This window comes from Gorilla gorilla, chromosome 6 (assembly GCF_029281585.2).
Source record: "Gorilla gorilla gorilla isolate KB3781 chromosome 6, NHGRI_mGorGor1-v2.1_pri, whole genome shotgun sequence".
NCBI lineage: Eukaryota > Metazoa > Chordata > Mammalia > Primates > Hominidae > Gorilla > Gorilla gorilla.
Genome location: NC_073230.2, coordinates 87,348,371 through 87,365,889, shown reverse-complemented (window position 1 = coordinate 87,365,889; position 17,519 = coordinate 87,348,371). Strand labels below are relative to the sequence as shown.

The 17,519-nt window shown below is 47.9% G+C and overlaps 1 protein-coding gene across 4 annotated transcripts; it reads right to left on the bottom strand.

The window, feature by feature from the left end:
- Positions 1-2,802: 2,802 nt before the first annotated feature.
- On the bottom strand, positions 2,803-9,864 carry IFT22 (intraflagellar transport 22). Of its 4 annotated transcripts, XM_031013300.3 has the most exons (5): positions 9,696-9,864; positions 6,976-7,052; positions 6,145-6,234; positions 4,353-4,555; positions 2,803-3,297 (listed from the first exon to the last, which is right to left on the bottom strand). In XM_031013300.3, the coding sequence occupies exons 1-5, from the start codon at positions 9,732-9,734 to the stop codon at positions 3,149-3,151; spliced, it is 558 nt and encodes a 185-aa protein (XP_030869160.1). In that variant the 5' UTR covers positions 9,735-9,864; the 3' UTR covers positions 2,803-3,148. The 4 variants fall into 4 exon arrangements, with proteins under 4 accessions (XP_030869160.1, XP_030869161.1, XP_030869164.1 ...); XM_031013301.2 differs by lacking the exon at positions 6,145-6,234 and having other exon boundaries at positions 9,696-9,852; XM_031013304.3 differs by lacking the exon at positions 6,976-7,052 and having other exon boundaries at positions 9,696-9,845.
- Between the last annotated feature and the right edge of the window lie 7,655 nt (positions 9,865-17,519).

The following is a 17,519-nucleotide window of genomic DNA, read 5'->3' as shown; positions in this document are numbered from 1 at the left end:
AAAGAATCTCCTAAGATGATTAAAACAAACTTGCTTCTACAATAAACCATAAACTCACCATATCTAGTGATTCTGTACATTAAATCTTTTGAACATGTTTACCAATTTGGTGTTATGAAAAATTTTTTAGAGGTTGTGTATGGGCTGGGCACAATGACTCATGCCTGTAATCCCACCACTTTGGGAGGCTGAGACGGGCAGATCACTCAAGGACAGGAGTTTGAGATCAGCCGGGGCAACATGGCAAAACCCCATCTCTACAAAAAGTACAAAAATTAGCCAGGCGTGCACTAATTAGTGGGCTGGACCATTACTGGTGTGTGTATCTCTAGTCTCAACTACTCAGAGGCTGAGCTGGTGAGATCAGTGGAGCCCAGGAGGTTGAGGCTGCTGTGAGCTGTGGTCATGCCACTGCCCTCCAGCCGGTTTGACAGAGTGACACCGTGTCTCAAAAAAACAAAAAACAAAAAATTGTGTCTGTACTCCACTTTCCAACTGGATATAGTGTCCATATCAAGGTCATCTAAATAAATATAATGTTTTGGAGATAGTTTTTTTTGTGTGTGACAGAGTCTCGCTATGTTGCTGGGGCTGGAGAGCAGTGGCGCGATCTTGGCTCACTGCAACCTCTGCCTCCTGGGTTCAAGCGATTCTCCTGCCTCAGCTTCCTGAGTAGCTGGGATTACAGGTACCCGCCGCCAGGCCCAGCTAATTTTTTGTGTTTTTAGTAGAGTCGGGGTTTCACCATGTTGAACAGGCTGGTCTCGAACTCCTGACCTTGTGATTTACCTGCCTTGGCCTCCCAAAGTGCTGGGATTACAGGTGTGAGCCACTCCACTTGGCACTTTTTTCTTTTTTTTGAGACGGAGTTTTGCTCTTGTTGCCCAGGCTGGAGTGCAATGGCACAATCTCGGCTTACTGCAACCTCCGCCTCCCGGGTTCAAGCGATTCTCCTGCCTCAGCTTCCCAGGTAGCTGGGATTACAGGCATGTGCTACCACGCCCAGCTAATTTTTGTATTTTTAGTAGAGACGGGGTTTCACCATGTTGGACAGGCTGGTCTTGAACTCCTGACCTCAGGATTTCCACCCGTCTGACTCCCAAAGTGTTGGGATTACAGGCGTGAGCCACTGCACCCGGCCTCCAGGCTCAAGCAATTCTTATGCCTCAGCCACATGAGTAGCTGGTATTACAGGTGTGTGCCAACATGCCTAGCGAATTTTTGTATTTTTAGTAGAGATGGGGTTTTGCCATGTTGGCCAGGCTGTTCTTGAACTCCTGGCTTCAAGCAGTTCTCCCATCTTAGCCTCCCAAAGTGTTGGGATTACAGGCGTGACCCACTGCAACTGGCCAGGCACTTCAATTTTTTTTTTTTTTTTTGCTCTGTCACCAGGCTGGAGTGCAGTGGTGCGATCTCGGCTCACTGCAGTCTCCACCTCGCGGGTTCAGGCAATTCTCCTGCCTCAGCCTTCTGAGTAGCTGGGACTACAGGCACGCCCCACCATGCCCAGCTAATTTTTGTATTTTTAGTAGAGACGGGGTTTCACCATGTTGGCCAGGATGGTCTCGCTCTCTTGACCTTGTGATCCGCCTGCCTCGGCCCCCCAAAGTGCTGGGATTACAGGCGTGAGCCACCACGCCCAGCCAGGCACTTCAAATTTTTTGTCACTCTGTGTGTCTGCGAATAACTGAGAAAGTCCCACAGTATTGATTTGGGGGTTACAAACATATTTTAGTGAGTAGGCAAATTCTCAAATACAAAATCTATGAATAAGGATCAAGTATACGTTCATTTGGCATTTTAAGTACCCCAGGTTCCCTCATTATCTGAGGGAGGGCAGCATATGAAACTTATTTAGACCTCTTTTTAAACATTTAATGTAATTTATTTGAGACAGGGTGTCTGTTGCCCAGGCTGGAGTATAGTGGTGTGATCTCAGCTCAGTGCAATCTCTGCCTCCCAGGCTCAAGCATTTCTTATGCCTCAGCCACCTGAGTAGTTGGTATTACAGGCGTGTGCCAACACACGTTGTCAATTTTTGTATTTTTAGTAGAGATGGGGTTTTGCCATGTTGGCCAGGCTGGTCTTGAACTCCTGGCCTCAAGTGATCCGCCTGCCTTGGCATCCCAAAGTGCTGGGATTACAAGTGTGAGCCACCGCTCCTGGGCTAGAACTCTTTTTTTTTTTTTGAGATGGAGTCTTGCTCTGTTGCCCAGGCTGGAGTACAGTGGCGTGATCTTGGCTCACTGCAACCTCTGCCTCCCAGGCTCAAACAATTCTTATGCCTCAGCCTCCCAAGTAGCTGGGATTACAGGCACGCGCCACAACACCCAGCTAATTTTTCTATTTTTAGTAGAGATAGGGTTTCACCATGTTGGTCAGGATGGTCTCGATCTCCTGACCTCATGATCCGCCCACCTCGGCCTCCCAAAGTGCTGGGATTACAAATGTGAGCCACCACGCCCCGCCTAGAACTCTTATAGAGAATGAAGAATGCGTTTTGATTTTCTTTTTTGCATATCCAAGACATTGCACTCAAGTTTCTGAATCGGCCTTTTAGGTTGGTGCAAAAGTAATAGTGGCTTTTGCCATTAAAAATTAAAAATGGCAAAAACCACGATTAGTTTTGCACCAACCTAACATTTAGGAAAATGGAGAGTTCCACGACGGTGGGAATTTCTGTCTTTTTCATTTATGCTGTCTATGGTCAGCAGCTAGAACAGCAGTGCACACACAGCAGGTGCTCAGCCAGTCAGTATTTGTTGGGTGAATCAAGGAATGAAAATCACATTCAAGCCAATACACGTGATTAAACTACTGTTGTATCATTGGGCTGCGACGGTTACAATTCCACAAACTGTATAACTGGACATATGTGAGGTGGTAAATCCCTCCATTTTACAGGTCTTTGGGAAGTTCTGGGGCCAGGAAATCCAAATTCGATAATAGGATTTTCTCAACTGAACTCAGGGCAGAGCACAGATGGTCTGAGTGAACTCCCTGCGTGACAGGTGCCTTCCTGCAGGTAGGAACACTTCCTCTGCAGTCAGAGGGAGAAGAAAACATCAGGAGCTGGATGTGATTTCAGATCTGCACCAAGAAACATGCTGATTTCACTGGGGATGTGGCAGTCCCAGGTGAAGGCTGGCTAGGTCATAATTGACATCTCCTCCCTGTCTCTGCTCTCAGACATGGAGTTGATTATGCTTTTTAAATACTTTATGAATTCCATCCGGATCTCCTCAGGGTCATCTTCCAGGTTTGAGTGCACCAGCTTCAGCTTGTTCAAGGGTGGCGCTTGAAAATGAAGATAAGGTTAATTAGGCAAAGAGTTTCCATGAAGGGCCCTTTATAGCTCCCAATGAAACTTCTAGAAGAAATTTAACTTTCTGAAGTTCACAGATCAAGTTGTCTTCCTTGACACCAGAGAACAGAGAATGGGTTTGCTATACTGCCCCCTGGCGACAGGATGAAAACCTTACAAACCACTTTCCAGGTCTTCTGTTCTTAAACCAGAAAGGAATAGATTCTCTATTATTCTCATTCTGTTTCTGAATATTTTGTGAGTTCTTTTTCAGGATGACTGTGTCACCTCTGGGATGTGTGTTATGTGAATTGGAGGTTTTTCTCCAGAAAAGTTCTTTCAGAAAGAGTGCCCCCCTAGTTGTACCCAAGAATAGCTACAAGGATTTTCCCACTCTGTATTCTGCTCTTTTTTTTTTTTGAAACAGAGTTTCACTCTTGTTGTCCAGGTTGGAGTGCAATGGCACAATCTCAGCTCACTGCAACCTCTACCTCCCAGGTACAAGTGATTCTCCTGCCTCAGCCTCCTGAGTAGCTGGGATTACAGGTATGCACCACCACCCCTGGCTAATTTTTGTATTTTTAGTAGAGATGGGGTTTCACCGTGTTGGCCAGGTTGGTCTAGAACTCCCGACCTCAAGTGATCTGCACACCTTGGCCTCCCAAAGTGTTGGGATTACAGGTCTGAGCCACCGCGCCTGGTCTTTTTTCTTTTTTTTTTTTTTTGAGATGGTGTCTCGCCCTGTCACACAAGCTGGAGTGTAGTGGTGAGATCTCAACTCACTGTAATCTCCGCCTCCTGGGCTCAAGCAATTCTCCTGCCTTAGCCCCCTGAGTAGCTGGGAGTACAGGCGCCTGCCATCATGCCTGGCTAATTTTTGTATTTTTAGTAGAGACGTAGTGGACTCACATGGAGAGGGTAACAATTGCCTAGGGTACAGTAGGTGCTCAGTAACTGGACAGAGCTGCTGGTTTCTAGGACATGGGACAATATGTAGGTGTCCAAAACATTCAAGACAAAAGAGGAAGAGAAATTCCAGTTTCCTTACACAAAGACAGGCTTCCTTTATCATCTCCAGAGCCTGGTTTGTGGTGTGCAATTAGCATACACTGTGTGTCCTGTAAGGACGGCTGTTGGACAAAGCAGGAATACCACATCTCCATTTCCTTCCGGTGGCTTGGGATGTCAGCATTGAAGACGATCACCACTCCATGAGCATCCTTCATCAGGGCCGGCCAGCAGGACTCGAACCTGCGAGGAAGAAAAGGAACAAGAAGGAAAGTTAGGTCATTCTGGTTTCTAACTGTGGACTTTAAAAAGAATATCTTAGTATTAAAAGTTGGTCTATGACGGCTGGGCGTGGTGGCTCACACCTGTAATCCCAGCACTTTGGGAGGCCGAGGCGGGCGATCACGAGGTCAGGAGATGGAGACAATCCTGGCTAACACGGTGAAACCCCGTCTCTACTAAAAATACAAAAAAGTTAGCCGAGTGTGGTTGTGGGTGCCTACAGTTCCAGCTACTCGGGAGGCTGAGGCAGGAGAATGGCGTGAACCCGGGAGGCAGAGCTTGCAGTGAGCTGAGATCGCGCCACTGCACTCCAGTCTGGGTGACAGAGCGAGACTCCGTCTCAAAAAAAAAAAAAAAAAAAAAAAAAAAAGTTGGTGGATGACTTTTTTTTTTTAAGAGACAAGGTCTTGCTCTGTCTCCCAGGCTGAAGTGCAGTTGTGGGATCATAGCTCACTGCAGCCTCCAATGTGGGCCCAAGTGATCCTTCTGCCTCAGCTTCCTGAGTAGCTAGGACCACATCAGGTCAATTTTATTTTTTGTAAAGGTTGATGATTTCTTCATTAAAAAAAAATTATTATTATTATTATTATTATTTTTGGAGACAAGAGTCTGGCTCTGTCGCCCAGGCTTGAGTGCGGTAGCATGATCTCGGCTCACCGCAATGTCCACCTCCCAGGTTCAAGCGATTCTTGTGCCTCAGTCTCCTGATTACTGGTACACACCACCGTACTGGGCTAAGTTTTGTATTTTTAGTAGAGACAGGGTTTTGCTATGTTGGCCAGGCTGGTCTCAAACTCCTGAGCTCTGGTGATCTCCCAAAGCAATGGATTACAGGTGTGAGCCATGGTGCCTGGCCCCTATTTTTTTTTTTTTTTAAAAAGATGACGTTTCATCATGTTGGGCCGGCTGGTCTTGAACTCCTGACCTGAGGTGATCTGCCTGCCTCAGCCTCCCAAAGTACTGGGATTACAGGCGTCAGCCACTGCGCCTGGCCAAGGTTGATGACTTCTAACTGCATCATAACCTAATCACTAAAGTGTATAAAGCAATGCATGTCAGCAAATCATTTATCAAGCTCTTCATACGTGCCAGGAAACATGCTAGGCCCAACTTCATGGTGCCTGGTGGGCAGCTGATTTTTTTGTTTTGTTTTGTTTTTTGAGCTAGAAGTCCAGCTCTGTCGCCCAGGCTGGAGTACAATGGTGCGATCTCAGCTCACTGCAACTTCTGCCTCCCGGGTTCAAGCAACCTCCGCTTGAAACTCCAGGGTTCACTGCAACCTCCGCCTCCGGGTTCAAGCAGTTCTCCTGCCTCAGCCTCCCAACTGGGATTACATGTGCCCACCACCAAGCCTGGCTAATTTTTTGTATTTTTAGTAGAGACAGAGTTTCGCCATGTTGGCCAGGCTGCTCTTGAACTCTTCTCCTCAGGTGATCCACCCACCTTGGCCTCCCAAAGTGCTGGAATTACAGGTGTGAGCCACCGCCCCTGGCTTGGGCAGCTGATTTTTAAACCATTTGATGAAGTGACTTTCTTTAAAGGAAACATACTTAGCATCGCCACCACAGTCCCATAGCTCGAATTCACAGCCCGTGCCTTTGTTGTTGCTGGTAACATGCAGGTTCTCAAATTCTAGGATCCTAAAAGGAAAAAGAAGAGCAGTAGGCTGGGTGCAGTGGCTCATGCTTGTAATCTCAGCAGTCTGGGAGGCCAAGGCGGGCAGATCACTTGAGGTCAGGAGTTCGAGACCAGCCTGGCCAACATGGTGAAACCCTTGCTACACTAAAAATAAAAGAATTAGCTGGGCATGATGGTGTGCACCTGTAATCTCAGCTACTGGGGAGGCTGAGGCAGGAGAATCGCTTGAACCTGGGAGGCGGAGGTTGCAGTGAGCCGAGATCGTGCCACCGCACTCCAGCCTCAGCGACAGGACGAGACTCCATCTCAAAAAAAAAAAAGAACAGTAGCAGCACCAATAATGAGGCTGCATTACACTTTTGGAATGCCAACAGCAACAAAAGTAGGAAGTGGGTGATGGTTGGGCAGTCTTTTAAAATTGTTTTATTATTAATTTTGTTTTGAGACAGGGTCTCACTCTGTCACCCAGGCTGGAGTGCAGTGGCACGATCATAGCTCACTACAGCCTCCAACTCCTGGCCTCAAACAATCCTTCTGCTTCAACCTACCATGTAGCTGAGACTACAGACACATGCCAACACACCTGGCTAATGTTTTATTTTTAGTTGAGACGGGGTCTCCCTATATTGCCCAGGCCTCAGGCGATCCTCCCACTTTGACCTCCCAGAGCACTGGGATTAGAGGAATAAGCCTCCCTGCCCAGCCAGTTGGACACTCTGGGACACAGATTTGTCAGGGCTCACCTCACTCCTTGGGTTGGGCTGTATTCAGTGATGTCAGAAGATTCTGTCAGAAAGTTGGCCAAAACAGTTTTTCCACTCTGTGAAAATGAGTGCAAATAAAGGTCTTTGCTGAAAGGCAGAAAAGGAAACCAAAAAAATGACCCCAAGAGGTGGCCTGGAACCCGGTGTGATGCAGTATAGGTCATGGGCACCCTGAGATCACTGGGGTGGTTACGACCTCACTGTCTTGCTCTAGTGCAGTGGGCACAGCCTGGTCTGGGGCCCAGGGAGCATGGGATTAAGGAGTTTTTATTTCTATTTTTTGAGACAGAGTTTCACTCTTGTTGCCCAGGCTGTGATCTAGGCTCACTGCAACACCCGGGTTCAAACGATTCTCCTGCCTCAGCCTCCAGAGTAGTTGGGATTACAGGCACCTGCCACCACGCCCGGCTAACTTTTGTATTTGTAGTAGAAATCGGGGTTTCACCATGTTACTTAGGCTGGTCTCGAACTCCTGACTTCAGGTGATCCACCCGCCTGGGCCTCCCAGAGTGCTGGGTTTATAGGGATGAGCCACTGTGCCCAGCCAAGGAGTTCTTTTAGGTCACAGAGAGGATCAAAGTCAGCCTGGGGACTCGTGGCTAGCTGTCTCATAATCTCACATGGAGCTGTTTGTCCATCTCGATTATATGAGTAATACACATTGCTTTTTTTTTTTTTTTTTGAGACAAGGTCTTGCTCTGTTGCCCAGGCTGGAGTACAGCAATGTGATCATAGCTTACTGCAGCCTTGATCTGTAGGGCTCCAGTGATCCTCCTGCCTCAGCCTCCTGAGCCACCTGGGACTACAGGTGTGCATCACCATGCCCGGCTAATTTTTGTACTGTTTGTAGAGATGGGGTTTCCCTATGTTGCCCAGGCTGGTCTTGAATGCCTGAGCTCAAGTCGTCTCCCCACCTCAGCCTCCCAAAGTGCTGGCAGGTGTTAGCCACTGCGCCTGGCCTAAGACTTCTACAGGTTTTATTTTATTTTTTTTTAGATGGTGTTTCGCTCTTATTCCCCAGGCTGGAGTGCAATGGCGCGATCTTGGCTCATTGCAACCTCTGCCTCCCGGATTCAAGCGATTCTCCTGCCTCAGACTCCCGAGTAGCTGGGATTACAGGCATGCACCACCAAGCCCAGCGAATTTTTGTATTTTTAGTACAGATGGGGTTTCACCATGTTACTCAGGCTGGTCTCGAACTCCTGACCTAAGGTGATCCACCTGCATTGGCCTCCCAAAGTGCTGGGATTAGAGGCGTGAGCCTCCGCATCCGGCTGGGTTTTTTTTTTTTTAATTATTATTATTATTATTATTATTATTTTGAGACGGAGTCTCGCTCTGTCGCCCAGGCTGGAGTGCAGTGGCGCAGTCTTGGCTCACTGCAAGCTCCACCTCCCGGGTTCACGCCTCAGCCTCCCGAGTAGCTGGGACTACAGGCACCCGCCACCACGCCCGGCTAATTTTTTTGTATTTTTAATAGAGACGGAGTTTCACCGTGTTAGCCAGGATGGTCTCGATCTCCTGACCTTGTGATATGCCTGCCTCGGCCTCCCAAAGTGCTGGGATTACAGGCGTGAGCCACCGCGCCCGGCCTTTTTTTTTTTTTTTAAAACGCATTTAGCTTTAGTCCATCTGAGCTTTATTTCTGTGGATGACGTGAAGTATACATGTAGATGTGATCCCCACTACCACGCCCCCAACACACACATTAATAGCCAATGGTTCCAGGACCATATAGTAAAACGCCCAGGACTCGAGCAAAGGCTCATGCCTGTAATCCCAGAACTTTGAGAGACTGAGGCGGGAGGACTGTTTGAGCCCAAGAGTTGGAGACCAGCCTAGGTGCTAGGCAACATAGCAAGATCCTGTCTCTACAAATAATTAACAAATTAAGGCCAGGCGCGGTGGCTCATCCCTATAATCCCAGCATTTTGGGAGGCCGAGGCTGGCGGATCACTTGAGGTCAGCAGAGACCAGCCTGGCCAACAAGGTGAAAACCCACCTCTACAAAAAATACAAAAATTAGCCAGGGGTAATGGCGTGGGCCTGTAATCTCAGCTACTCAGGAGGCTGAGGCAGGAGAATCGCTTGAACCCGGGAGGCGGAGTTTGCACTGAGCCAAGATCATGCCACTGCACTCCAGCCTGGGTGACAGGGCGAGACTCTGTCTCAAAAAAACAAAACCAAACAAAAACAACAAATTTAGTCGGGCGTGGTGGTGCACGCCTGTAGTCCCAGGTACTCAGGAGGCTGAGGCAGGAGGACTGCTTGAGCCCAGGGAAGTCGAGGCTGCAGTGAGCTATGATCACACCACTGCACTCCAGCCTGGACGACACAGCGACAACCTGTCTCAAACAAAAGTCCAGACCCACAGACGCATTCATTAGGGGGATCCCGGGGGCAAAAGAAAGAGTCACGAAACCTAGGCTATGGTTCCAATGATGCCACTCAGTACCTTGGGCCTTCGGGGCTCATTAACACCAGGCTCGCCTCCACTACCTCCTCCGGGCAGTGGTTGGAATCAAGGTCTGAAAGCACCGAGTTCACGGAAAGGGCAGGGGCGCCAGTCGGGATGGGCGCGGTGGGCCCGGGTTCCCGCCTCCTGGAGCAAGCCGCAGATCAGACGGGTGGGGACCTGCGCTCGCCCAGGCCCCGAGGCCTGCTCCCCGCTCCGTCTGCCGCGCCGGGCCAGGACTTACCTCGCAAGGCCCCACGAAGAGGATCTTGGCCTTCAGCATAGTTGTCCGCCGCGGCGTAGCCGGCCGGAGCCCACGGGAGGCGGCGCGTCAGGACTGAGCTCTACTTGGCCGCTTTCGTTTCCATGGCGACGGAGAGAGGCCCGCAGGGGCCGACGGGACTCGGCCACTTCCGGCGGGCGGGGCGGAAAGCGGGCGCGTCTGCGACTGGGAGGGGGTCGGAGAGAAGCCACAAAGCCCGGGCTGCAGACGCGGTTCTGCAGGGTTGGCCTGTATTTCTTTTAGAGACAGGGTCTCACTCTGTCGCCCAGGTTGGAGCGCAGTGGCGCGATCTCGGGTCACTGCAACCTCCAACTTTTGGGCTCAAACGATCCTTCTGCCTCAGCCTCCCGAGTAGCTGGCACTACAGGCATGTGCCATGACGTCCGACTAGTTTTTAAAATTTTTTTATTTGTAAGACTGGGTTTTGCTATGTTGCCCAGGCTGTTTTCGAACTCCTGGGCTGAAATGATCCTCCCATCTCCACCTCCCAAAATTCTGGGACTGCAGGCCCGTTCCACCAGTCTCGGTAGAGACGCGGAAAGCAAGAATCCAGGAGGGGGCGGAATGGCCGTTTCCAAACCTTTGTTTCTCCCAATAATCCCGAGAGCTCAGACAGGCCATACAAGTGCCAAGCTGGCCTTGGAACCAGGCCTTGACTCCTTTATCACTGTGGCATGATATCACTGTGGCCGTCCACTTGGGAGCCGATTTATCACTGCCGTGGCACAGCTCAGAAAAAATCAGGTGAAAGTCTGGTTTCTGTAAAAGGATTCACCACTCACTATCATTCGTCTGACCTAGGAGAAACCAAAGAGATGATGACTGGAATCGTTTAGTCAGTGCAGGTGTCTAGAAACATTGCTGCTAAATTCAATCAGTTAGGTCAGTCTGAAAATACAGAGTCAAGTCAGAATTTTGGATAAGCCATGATATTAAATGTCTATGTGCCGAGAGTTCCGGTACAAAATATGCTAGCCCATAAAAGGGCTGAAATGACAAATTTCTAGTCAACCCCGTATCAAATCTTTAACCTTCGGTAACATAGTTACATAGTCTTTGTATTGAAAAGAACTGCTTGGCTGGCCGCGGTGGCCCAGGCCTGTAATCCCAGCACTTTGGGAGGCCGAGGCAGGTGGATCACTTGAGGTTCTGCACAGTCCCTTCGTCCTGGTAGATTCTAGGCCAGATGGGGAGACCAACCTGCAGAGTGCAGCTTGTCAAGTGTTTTCCCATGCACATTCCCATGCACAGGTTTTTTTTTTTATTATTTTTATTTTTATTTTATTTTATTTATTTTATTTTTTGAGATGGAGTCTAGCTCTGTCGCCCAGGCTGGAGTGCAGTGGTGTGATCTCGGCTCACTGCAAACTCCACCTCCCAGGTTCAAGTGATTCTCCTGTCTCAGCCTCCTGAGTAGCTGGGATTACAGGCATGTGCCATCACGTGCAGCTAATTTTTGTGTTTTTAGTAGAGATGGGGTTTTGTCATGTTGGCCGGGTTGGTCTTGAACCCCTGACCTCAAGTCCTTTCTGATCTGCCCGCCTCAGGCTCTGAAAGTGCCGGAATTACAGGCCTGAGCCACTGAACCCACCCCCATGTACAGTTTAATTTTCATTTGCAAATGGAGCTATTACAGTAAGGCGAAGTGATGAGTATCCTAAATTGATGTCAGGGAGGAGGCAGGAACCATGGGCTTTCAGCAGCTCCAGTTCTCCTTTCTTTTCTTTTTTTCTGTTTTTTTTTTTTTTTTTTTTTTTTTTTGAGATGGAGACTTGCTCTGTCGCCCATGCTGGAGTGCAGTGGCGAGATCTCTGCTCACTGCAACCTCTGCCTCCTCGGTTCAAGTGATTATCCTGCCTCAGCCTCCTGAGTAGCTGGGATTACAGGCGCATACCACCATGCCTGGCTAATTTTTGTATTTTTAGTAGCAACAGGGCTTCACCATGTTGGCCAGGCTGGTGTCAAACTCCTGACCTCATGGTATCCGCCCGCCTTGGCCTCCTAAAGTGCTGGGATCACAGTGTGAGCCGCCGCGCCCAGCCCGGTTCTCCTTTCTATGTGTAAAGATGCCATTTCCCCTCTATGTACAGTAATGGTTGTGCCTCTTGCCAGGTCCAGAGTTCAGGCTTCCTCACCTCAGCGTTTACTTCATTGCACTGGGAGGTAGTTTGTGTGCTACAAATCTTAACAACACACGCCCTCACTGAAGGGTCTCATCGGTGTTTGGGTCCACTGATCACAACTCTAAGCCTGGTACACCACAGATGCTCAATAGTGTTGGTTCTGGGCCAGTGCAGTGGCTCATGCATGTAATCTCAGCACTTTGGGAGACTGAGGTGGGAGGATCACTTGACACCAGGCATTTGAGACCAGCCTGGGCAATAAGAAAGACCCTGTCTCTACACACACACACACACACACACACACACACACACACACACACACACACACACACACACTCAGCCAGGTATGGTGGAATGCCTGTAGTCCCAGCTACTGGGGAGGCTGAGGTGAGAGGATCGCTTGAGCCCAGAAGCTTGAGGATGCGGTGAGCCATGATCGTGCCATTGCATTGTAGCCTCAGCAACAGAACGAGAAAAAAAAAAAAAGATAAAAGAAGTGTCAGTTTCATCTTCCCCTTCATAACACACACATAGAAACACATACATATTCATTTACTCTGTAAATATTTAAGTTAATGAATGTTCCCTTAATCTTGCCAAGAACCTTTAGTTTTTGGCCCAGGTGAGAGAAATAAAAAATATGAAATGTGTTACATTTCTTCAATATATGTGCTGTATACATTTGGGATGATTATTGTAAATTATTGAAATACTTTTGCTTTATGACTTTCATTTTAATTAGAAGAGGTTGACTTCAGACAGCTTAATACCCAGGCTTTGATTGTAAAGTGAGCAATAGATCATTAGCGGGGGTGAGAACTCGGTGAACTCAGTCATTTTTCTCCTCCTTCTGTGATTCAATGCAATAAAATCTTTCTCTTGCAAAAAACCTAAAGAAATAAGTTTGACATATTTCAAATCCCTTCTATAAATTGTTGAAAAGATTTAATATAACCCCTAGCCATAAAATCTTTAATTTGAGTTGACCCTCCACGGTCTCAATGATTACACATGCAGTTTTTATTACTAAAGAATATATTGTGGGTTTCCTGTGACTCAAGGGAATCAAATGCCCTTCAATTACCTTCTCCTGCAGCGGGAGGATTTGAACCTTTTCCGTTCAACTCTTGAAGACAGGAATTTCACAAAATGGTTTGTAACCTGGAAATATTTTGTCCCCTATGAATGCTGTCATCTTTTTTTTTTTTAATTTAAAAAAAGGAATAAAGCTCTAGCCAGAGATGATGTCCAGCAAGTTTGGTTTAGGACAAAATCAATGATGTAAAAATCACTTTTCATCAATTCTCATTAGAAAGCCTGAGCTATACTTTCAATATAAAAAATATTTCCCAGCCAACTGAAGATAAAGCTTTTGGCAAAGCAGTGAAACAGGGATATGGCTGGACCAGGAGCCTATAGCCTGCATTTGGCCGTGTCCTGTAGAAGGGATTTTGGGAGGTGGTGTTGTGCCATGGAAAGAGTATCGATTTTGGAGTAAGACAATTTGAAATTAGGTGAGTGAGGCCGGGTGTGGTGGCTCACACCTGTAATTCTAGAACTTTGGGAGGCCAAGGCGGGTAGATCGCTCGAGGCCAGCAGTTCAAGACCAGCCTGGCAAACATGGTGAAACCCCGTCTCTACTAAAAATACAAAAGTTAGCCAGGTGTGGTGGCAGATGCCTGTAATCCCAGCTACTTGGGAGGCTGAGGCAGGACAATCGCGTGAACCCAGGAGGTGGAGGTTGCAGTGAGCCGAGATTGTACCATTGCACTCCAGCCTGGGCAACAAGAGCGAGACCCTGTCTCAAAACAAAACAAAACAAAACAAACAAACAAACAAACAAAAAAACCACATACCTGAGACTGGGTAATTTATAAAGAAAAGAGGTTTAGACCCGGCACAGTGGCTCACGCCTATAATCCTAGCACTTTGGGAGGCTGAGGCTGGCGGGCAGATCACAAAGTCAGGAGTTCAAGACCAGCCTGGCCAACATGGTGAAACCCCGTCTCTACTAAAAATACAAAAATTAGCTGGGCGTGGTGGCGCACATCTGTAATTCCAGCTACTTGGGAGGCTGAGGCAGGAGAATCTCTTGAACCCAGGAGGCAACTGTTACAGTGAGCCAAGATTGCACCACTGCACTCTCCAGCCTGGGCGACAAGAGCAAAACTTCCTCTCAAAAAAACAAAAAAATTATAAAATTAGCCAAGCCTCAGTTTTTCTCTCACTAAAATGGGGATCCTAGAATTGCTTGAACCCAGGAGGCAGAGGTTGTAGTGAGCCAAGATCGTGCCACTGCACTCCAGCCTGGGCAATAGAGTGAGATTGTGTCACAAAAATAAAATAAAACAAAATAAACTAAACTGAGGATCCTAAAACTAATCCTATAGGGTTGTTATGAGGATTGAATGTGATGAGGCATGCAAGTTATTTAGTCTAATTCCCGGCACATGACAGATGGTTGATATCTGATAGCTATGATCACTTATAGCACTCATAGGCCTTTAGAATATTTTTGTGGTGCGTTTTTTTTTTTTTTTGAGATGGAGTTTCACTCTTGTTGCCCAGGCTGGAATACAATGGCGCGATCTCTGCTCACTGCAACCGCTACCTCCTGGGTTCAAGTGATTCTCCTGCCTCAACCTCCTGAGTAGCTGGGATTACAGGCATGTGCCACCACTCCTGGCTAATTTTGTATTTTTAGTAGAGACAGGGTTTCTCCATGTTGGTCAGGTCGGTCTTAAACTCCCGACCCCAGGTGATCTGCCCGCCTTGGCCTCCCAAAGTGCTGGGATTACAGGCGTGAACCACCATGACCGGCCTCATGATGCTTTTGACTAATGTCTCCACACCCACAGAATTTTCCCATTGCATTTTTTTTTTTTTTGAGACAGGGTCTGTCTCTGCCACCCAGACTGGAGTGCAGTGGCGTGATCTCAGTTCATTGCAACCTCCACCTCCCAGGTTCAAGCAATCCTTGTGCCTCAGCCTCCCACAGGTACATGCCACCATGCCCAGCTAATTTATTTATTTATTTTTTCGAGATGGAGTCTCACTCTGTCCACCAGGCTGGAGTGTAGTGCAGTGGTGCAGTCTCGGCTCACTCTAAGCTCCACTTCCCGGTTTCACGCCATTCTCCTGCCTCAGCTTCCCGAGTAGCTGGGACTACAGGCGCCTGCCACCACACCTGGCTAATTCTTTTGTATTTTTAGTAGAGACGGGGTTTCACCGTGTTAGCCAGGATGGTCTCGATCTCCTGACCTCGTGATCCGCCCGCCTCAGCCTCTAATCTTTAAATTTTTTGTAGAGATGGGGTTTTGCCATGTTGCCCAGGATGGTCTCGAACTCCTGAACTCAAGCGATCCACCTGCCTTGGCCTCCCAAAGTGCTGGGATTACAGGCGTGAGCCACTGCGCTGGGCTGTCCCGCTAGATTGATTATATCTTTTGAGCACTAAAACTTTATGGTTTTTTCTGCCTCCCTTCATTGCCCTCCCCGGAGAAAGCACTTACATGTTTAACTTACTGCAGATAAATTAATGTCTCTAACATATGATGCACGCCTGCTGAAATTTCTTTTTTCTTTTAGGGACAGGGTGTCACTGTGTCACCCAGGCTGGAGTGCAGTGGCGAGACCATAGCCTACTGCATCCTCAAGCTCCTGGGTGCAAATGATCTTCTCATTTCAACTTACCGAGTGGCTAGGACCACAGGGTGTGCACCACTATGCCTGGCTCATTTTTTTTAAAAAAACATTTTTTTGTAGAGATGAGGTCTCCCTAAGTTGTCCAGGCTGGTCTCCAACTCTTGGCCTCAAGTGATCCTGTCATCTCGGCCTCCCAGCATGAGCCACCATGCCTGGCCTGAAATTTATTTATATATAGCCATTTTGTGCTTGCTAATGTGAGCTGATTTCCTGCTTTTCCAACTTAGTTTGCTCAAAATTCTGTATATTTTATCTGCTTAAAGTGAAGCCTACAGTACATGAAACAGGCAGCTGCAAAGTCCAACTACACTCGTGACCTAAAAAGTCTTGATATACATACCCTCCACACTGCGTTTACGGTCAAGGGCAAATGAGATCCTATAGGCACACAAAATTATATCTGATAGTGCCCAGGAATGACTGACACACCTGTGGACTGCTTAGAGCACCTGCATTACTGGGCTTGCAACTTTATACATTCGCAGAAAGACTTGCTTTTATTTATTTATTTATTTATTTACTTATTTATTTATTTAAGACAGACACTCTGTCGCCCAGGCTGGAGTGCAGTGATGAGATCTCAGCTTACTGCAGACTCCGCCTCCCAGGTGCAGGTGCTGCTTCTGCCTCAGCCTCCCGAGTAGCTGGGACTACATGTGCCTGCCACCGCACCCGACTAATTTTTATATATATATATATTTTTTCGAGACAGAGTTTCTCTCTCATTGCCCAGGCTGGAGTGCAATGGCATGATCTCAGCTCACTGCAACCTCCACCTCCCAGGTTCAAGCAATTCTCCTGCCTCAGCCTCCCGAGTAGCTGGAATTACAGGCATGCACCACCATGCCTGACTAATTTTGTATTTTTAGTAGAGATGGGGTTTCTCCATGTTGGTCAGGCTGGTCTTGAACTCCCGACCTCTAGTGATCTGTCCGCCTCAGGCTCCCAAAGTGCTGGGATTATAGGCGTCAGCCTCTGCAACCAGCCTAATTTTTGTATTTTCAGTACAGACGGGATTTCACCATGTTGGTCAGGCTGTTCTTGAACTCCTGACCTCAAATGATCCTCCTGTCGGCCTTCCAAAGTGCTGGGGTTATAGGCATGAGCCACCATATCCAGTAACACTTACTTTCCTAATGCCATTTCAAATTGGTCACATTACTCCTTCTTGAGTCAGGCTTTAATCTGATATTTAACCAGGATAATTCTAAAGTCTTTTTCTCCCCTGAATAAAATTGCTGCCTTCATATAAAGCTGTTTTATTTTATTTTTATTTTTTATTTTTGAGATGGAGTCTCACTCCGTCGCCCAGTCTGGAGTGCAATGGCGTGAACTCGGCTCACTGCAATTTCTGCCTCTCAGGTTCAAGCGATTCTCCTGCCTCAGTCTCCCGAGTAGCTGGGACTACAGATGTGCACCCTCACGCTGGCTAATTTTTGTATTTTTAGTAGAGATGGGTTTTCACCATGTTGGCCAGGCTGGTCTTCAACTCCTGACCTTGGGTGATCTGCCTGCCTCGGCCTCCCAAAGTGCTGGGATTACAGACGTGAGCCACCGCACCTGATCTCTGTTTTTATTTTATTTTTTGAGATGGAGTCTCACTTTGTTGCCCAGGTTGGAGTGCAGTGGCATGATCTTGGGTCACTGCAAGCTCCGTCTCCCAGGTACAAGTGATTCTCCTTCCTCAGCCTCCCAAGTAGCTGGGATTACAGGCACATGCCACCACACCTGGCTAATTTTTTTTTTTTTTGAGACAGAGTCTCCCTCTGTCTCCCAGGCTGGAGTGCAGTGGTGTGATCTCGGCTCACTGCAACCTCTTCCCCCCTAGGTTCAAGTGATTCTTCTGCCTTAGCCTCCTGAGTAGCTGGGACTACAGGCGTGCACCACTATGCTGACTAATTTTTGTATTTTTAGTAGAGATGGGGTTTCACCATATTGGCCAGGCTGGTCTCGAACT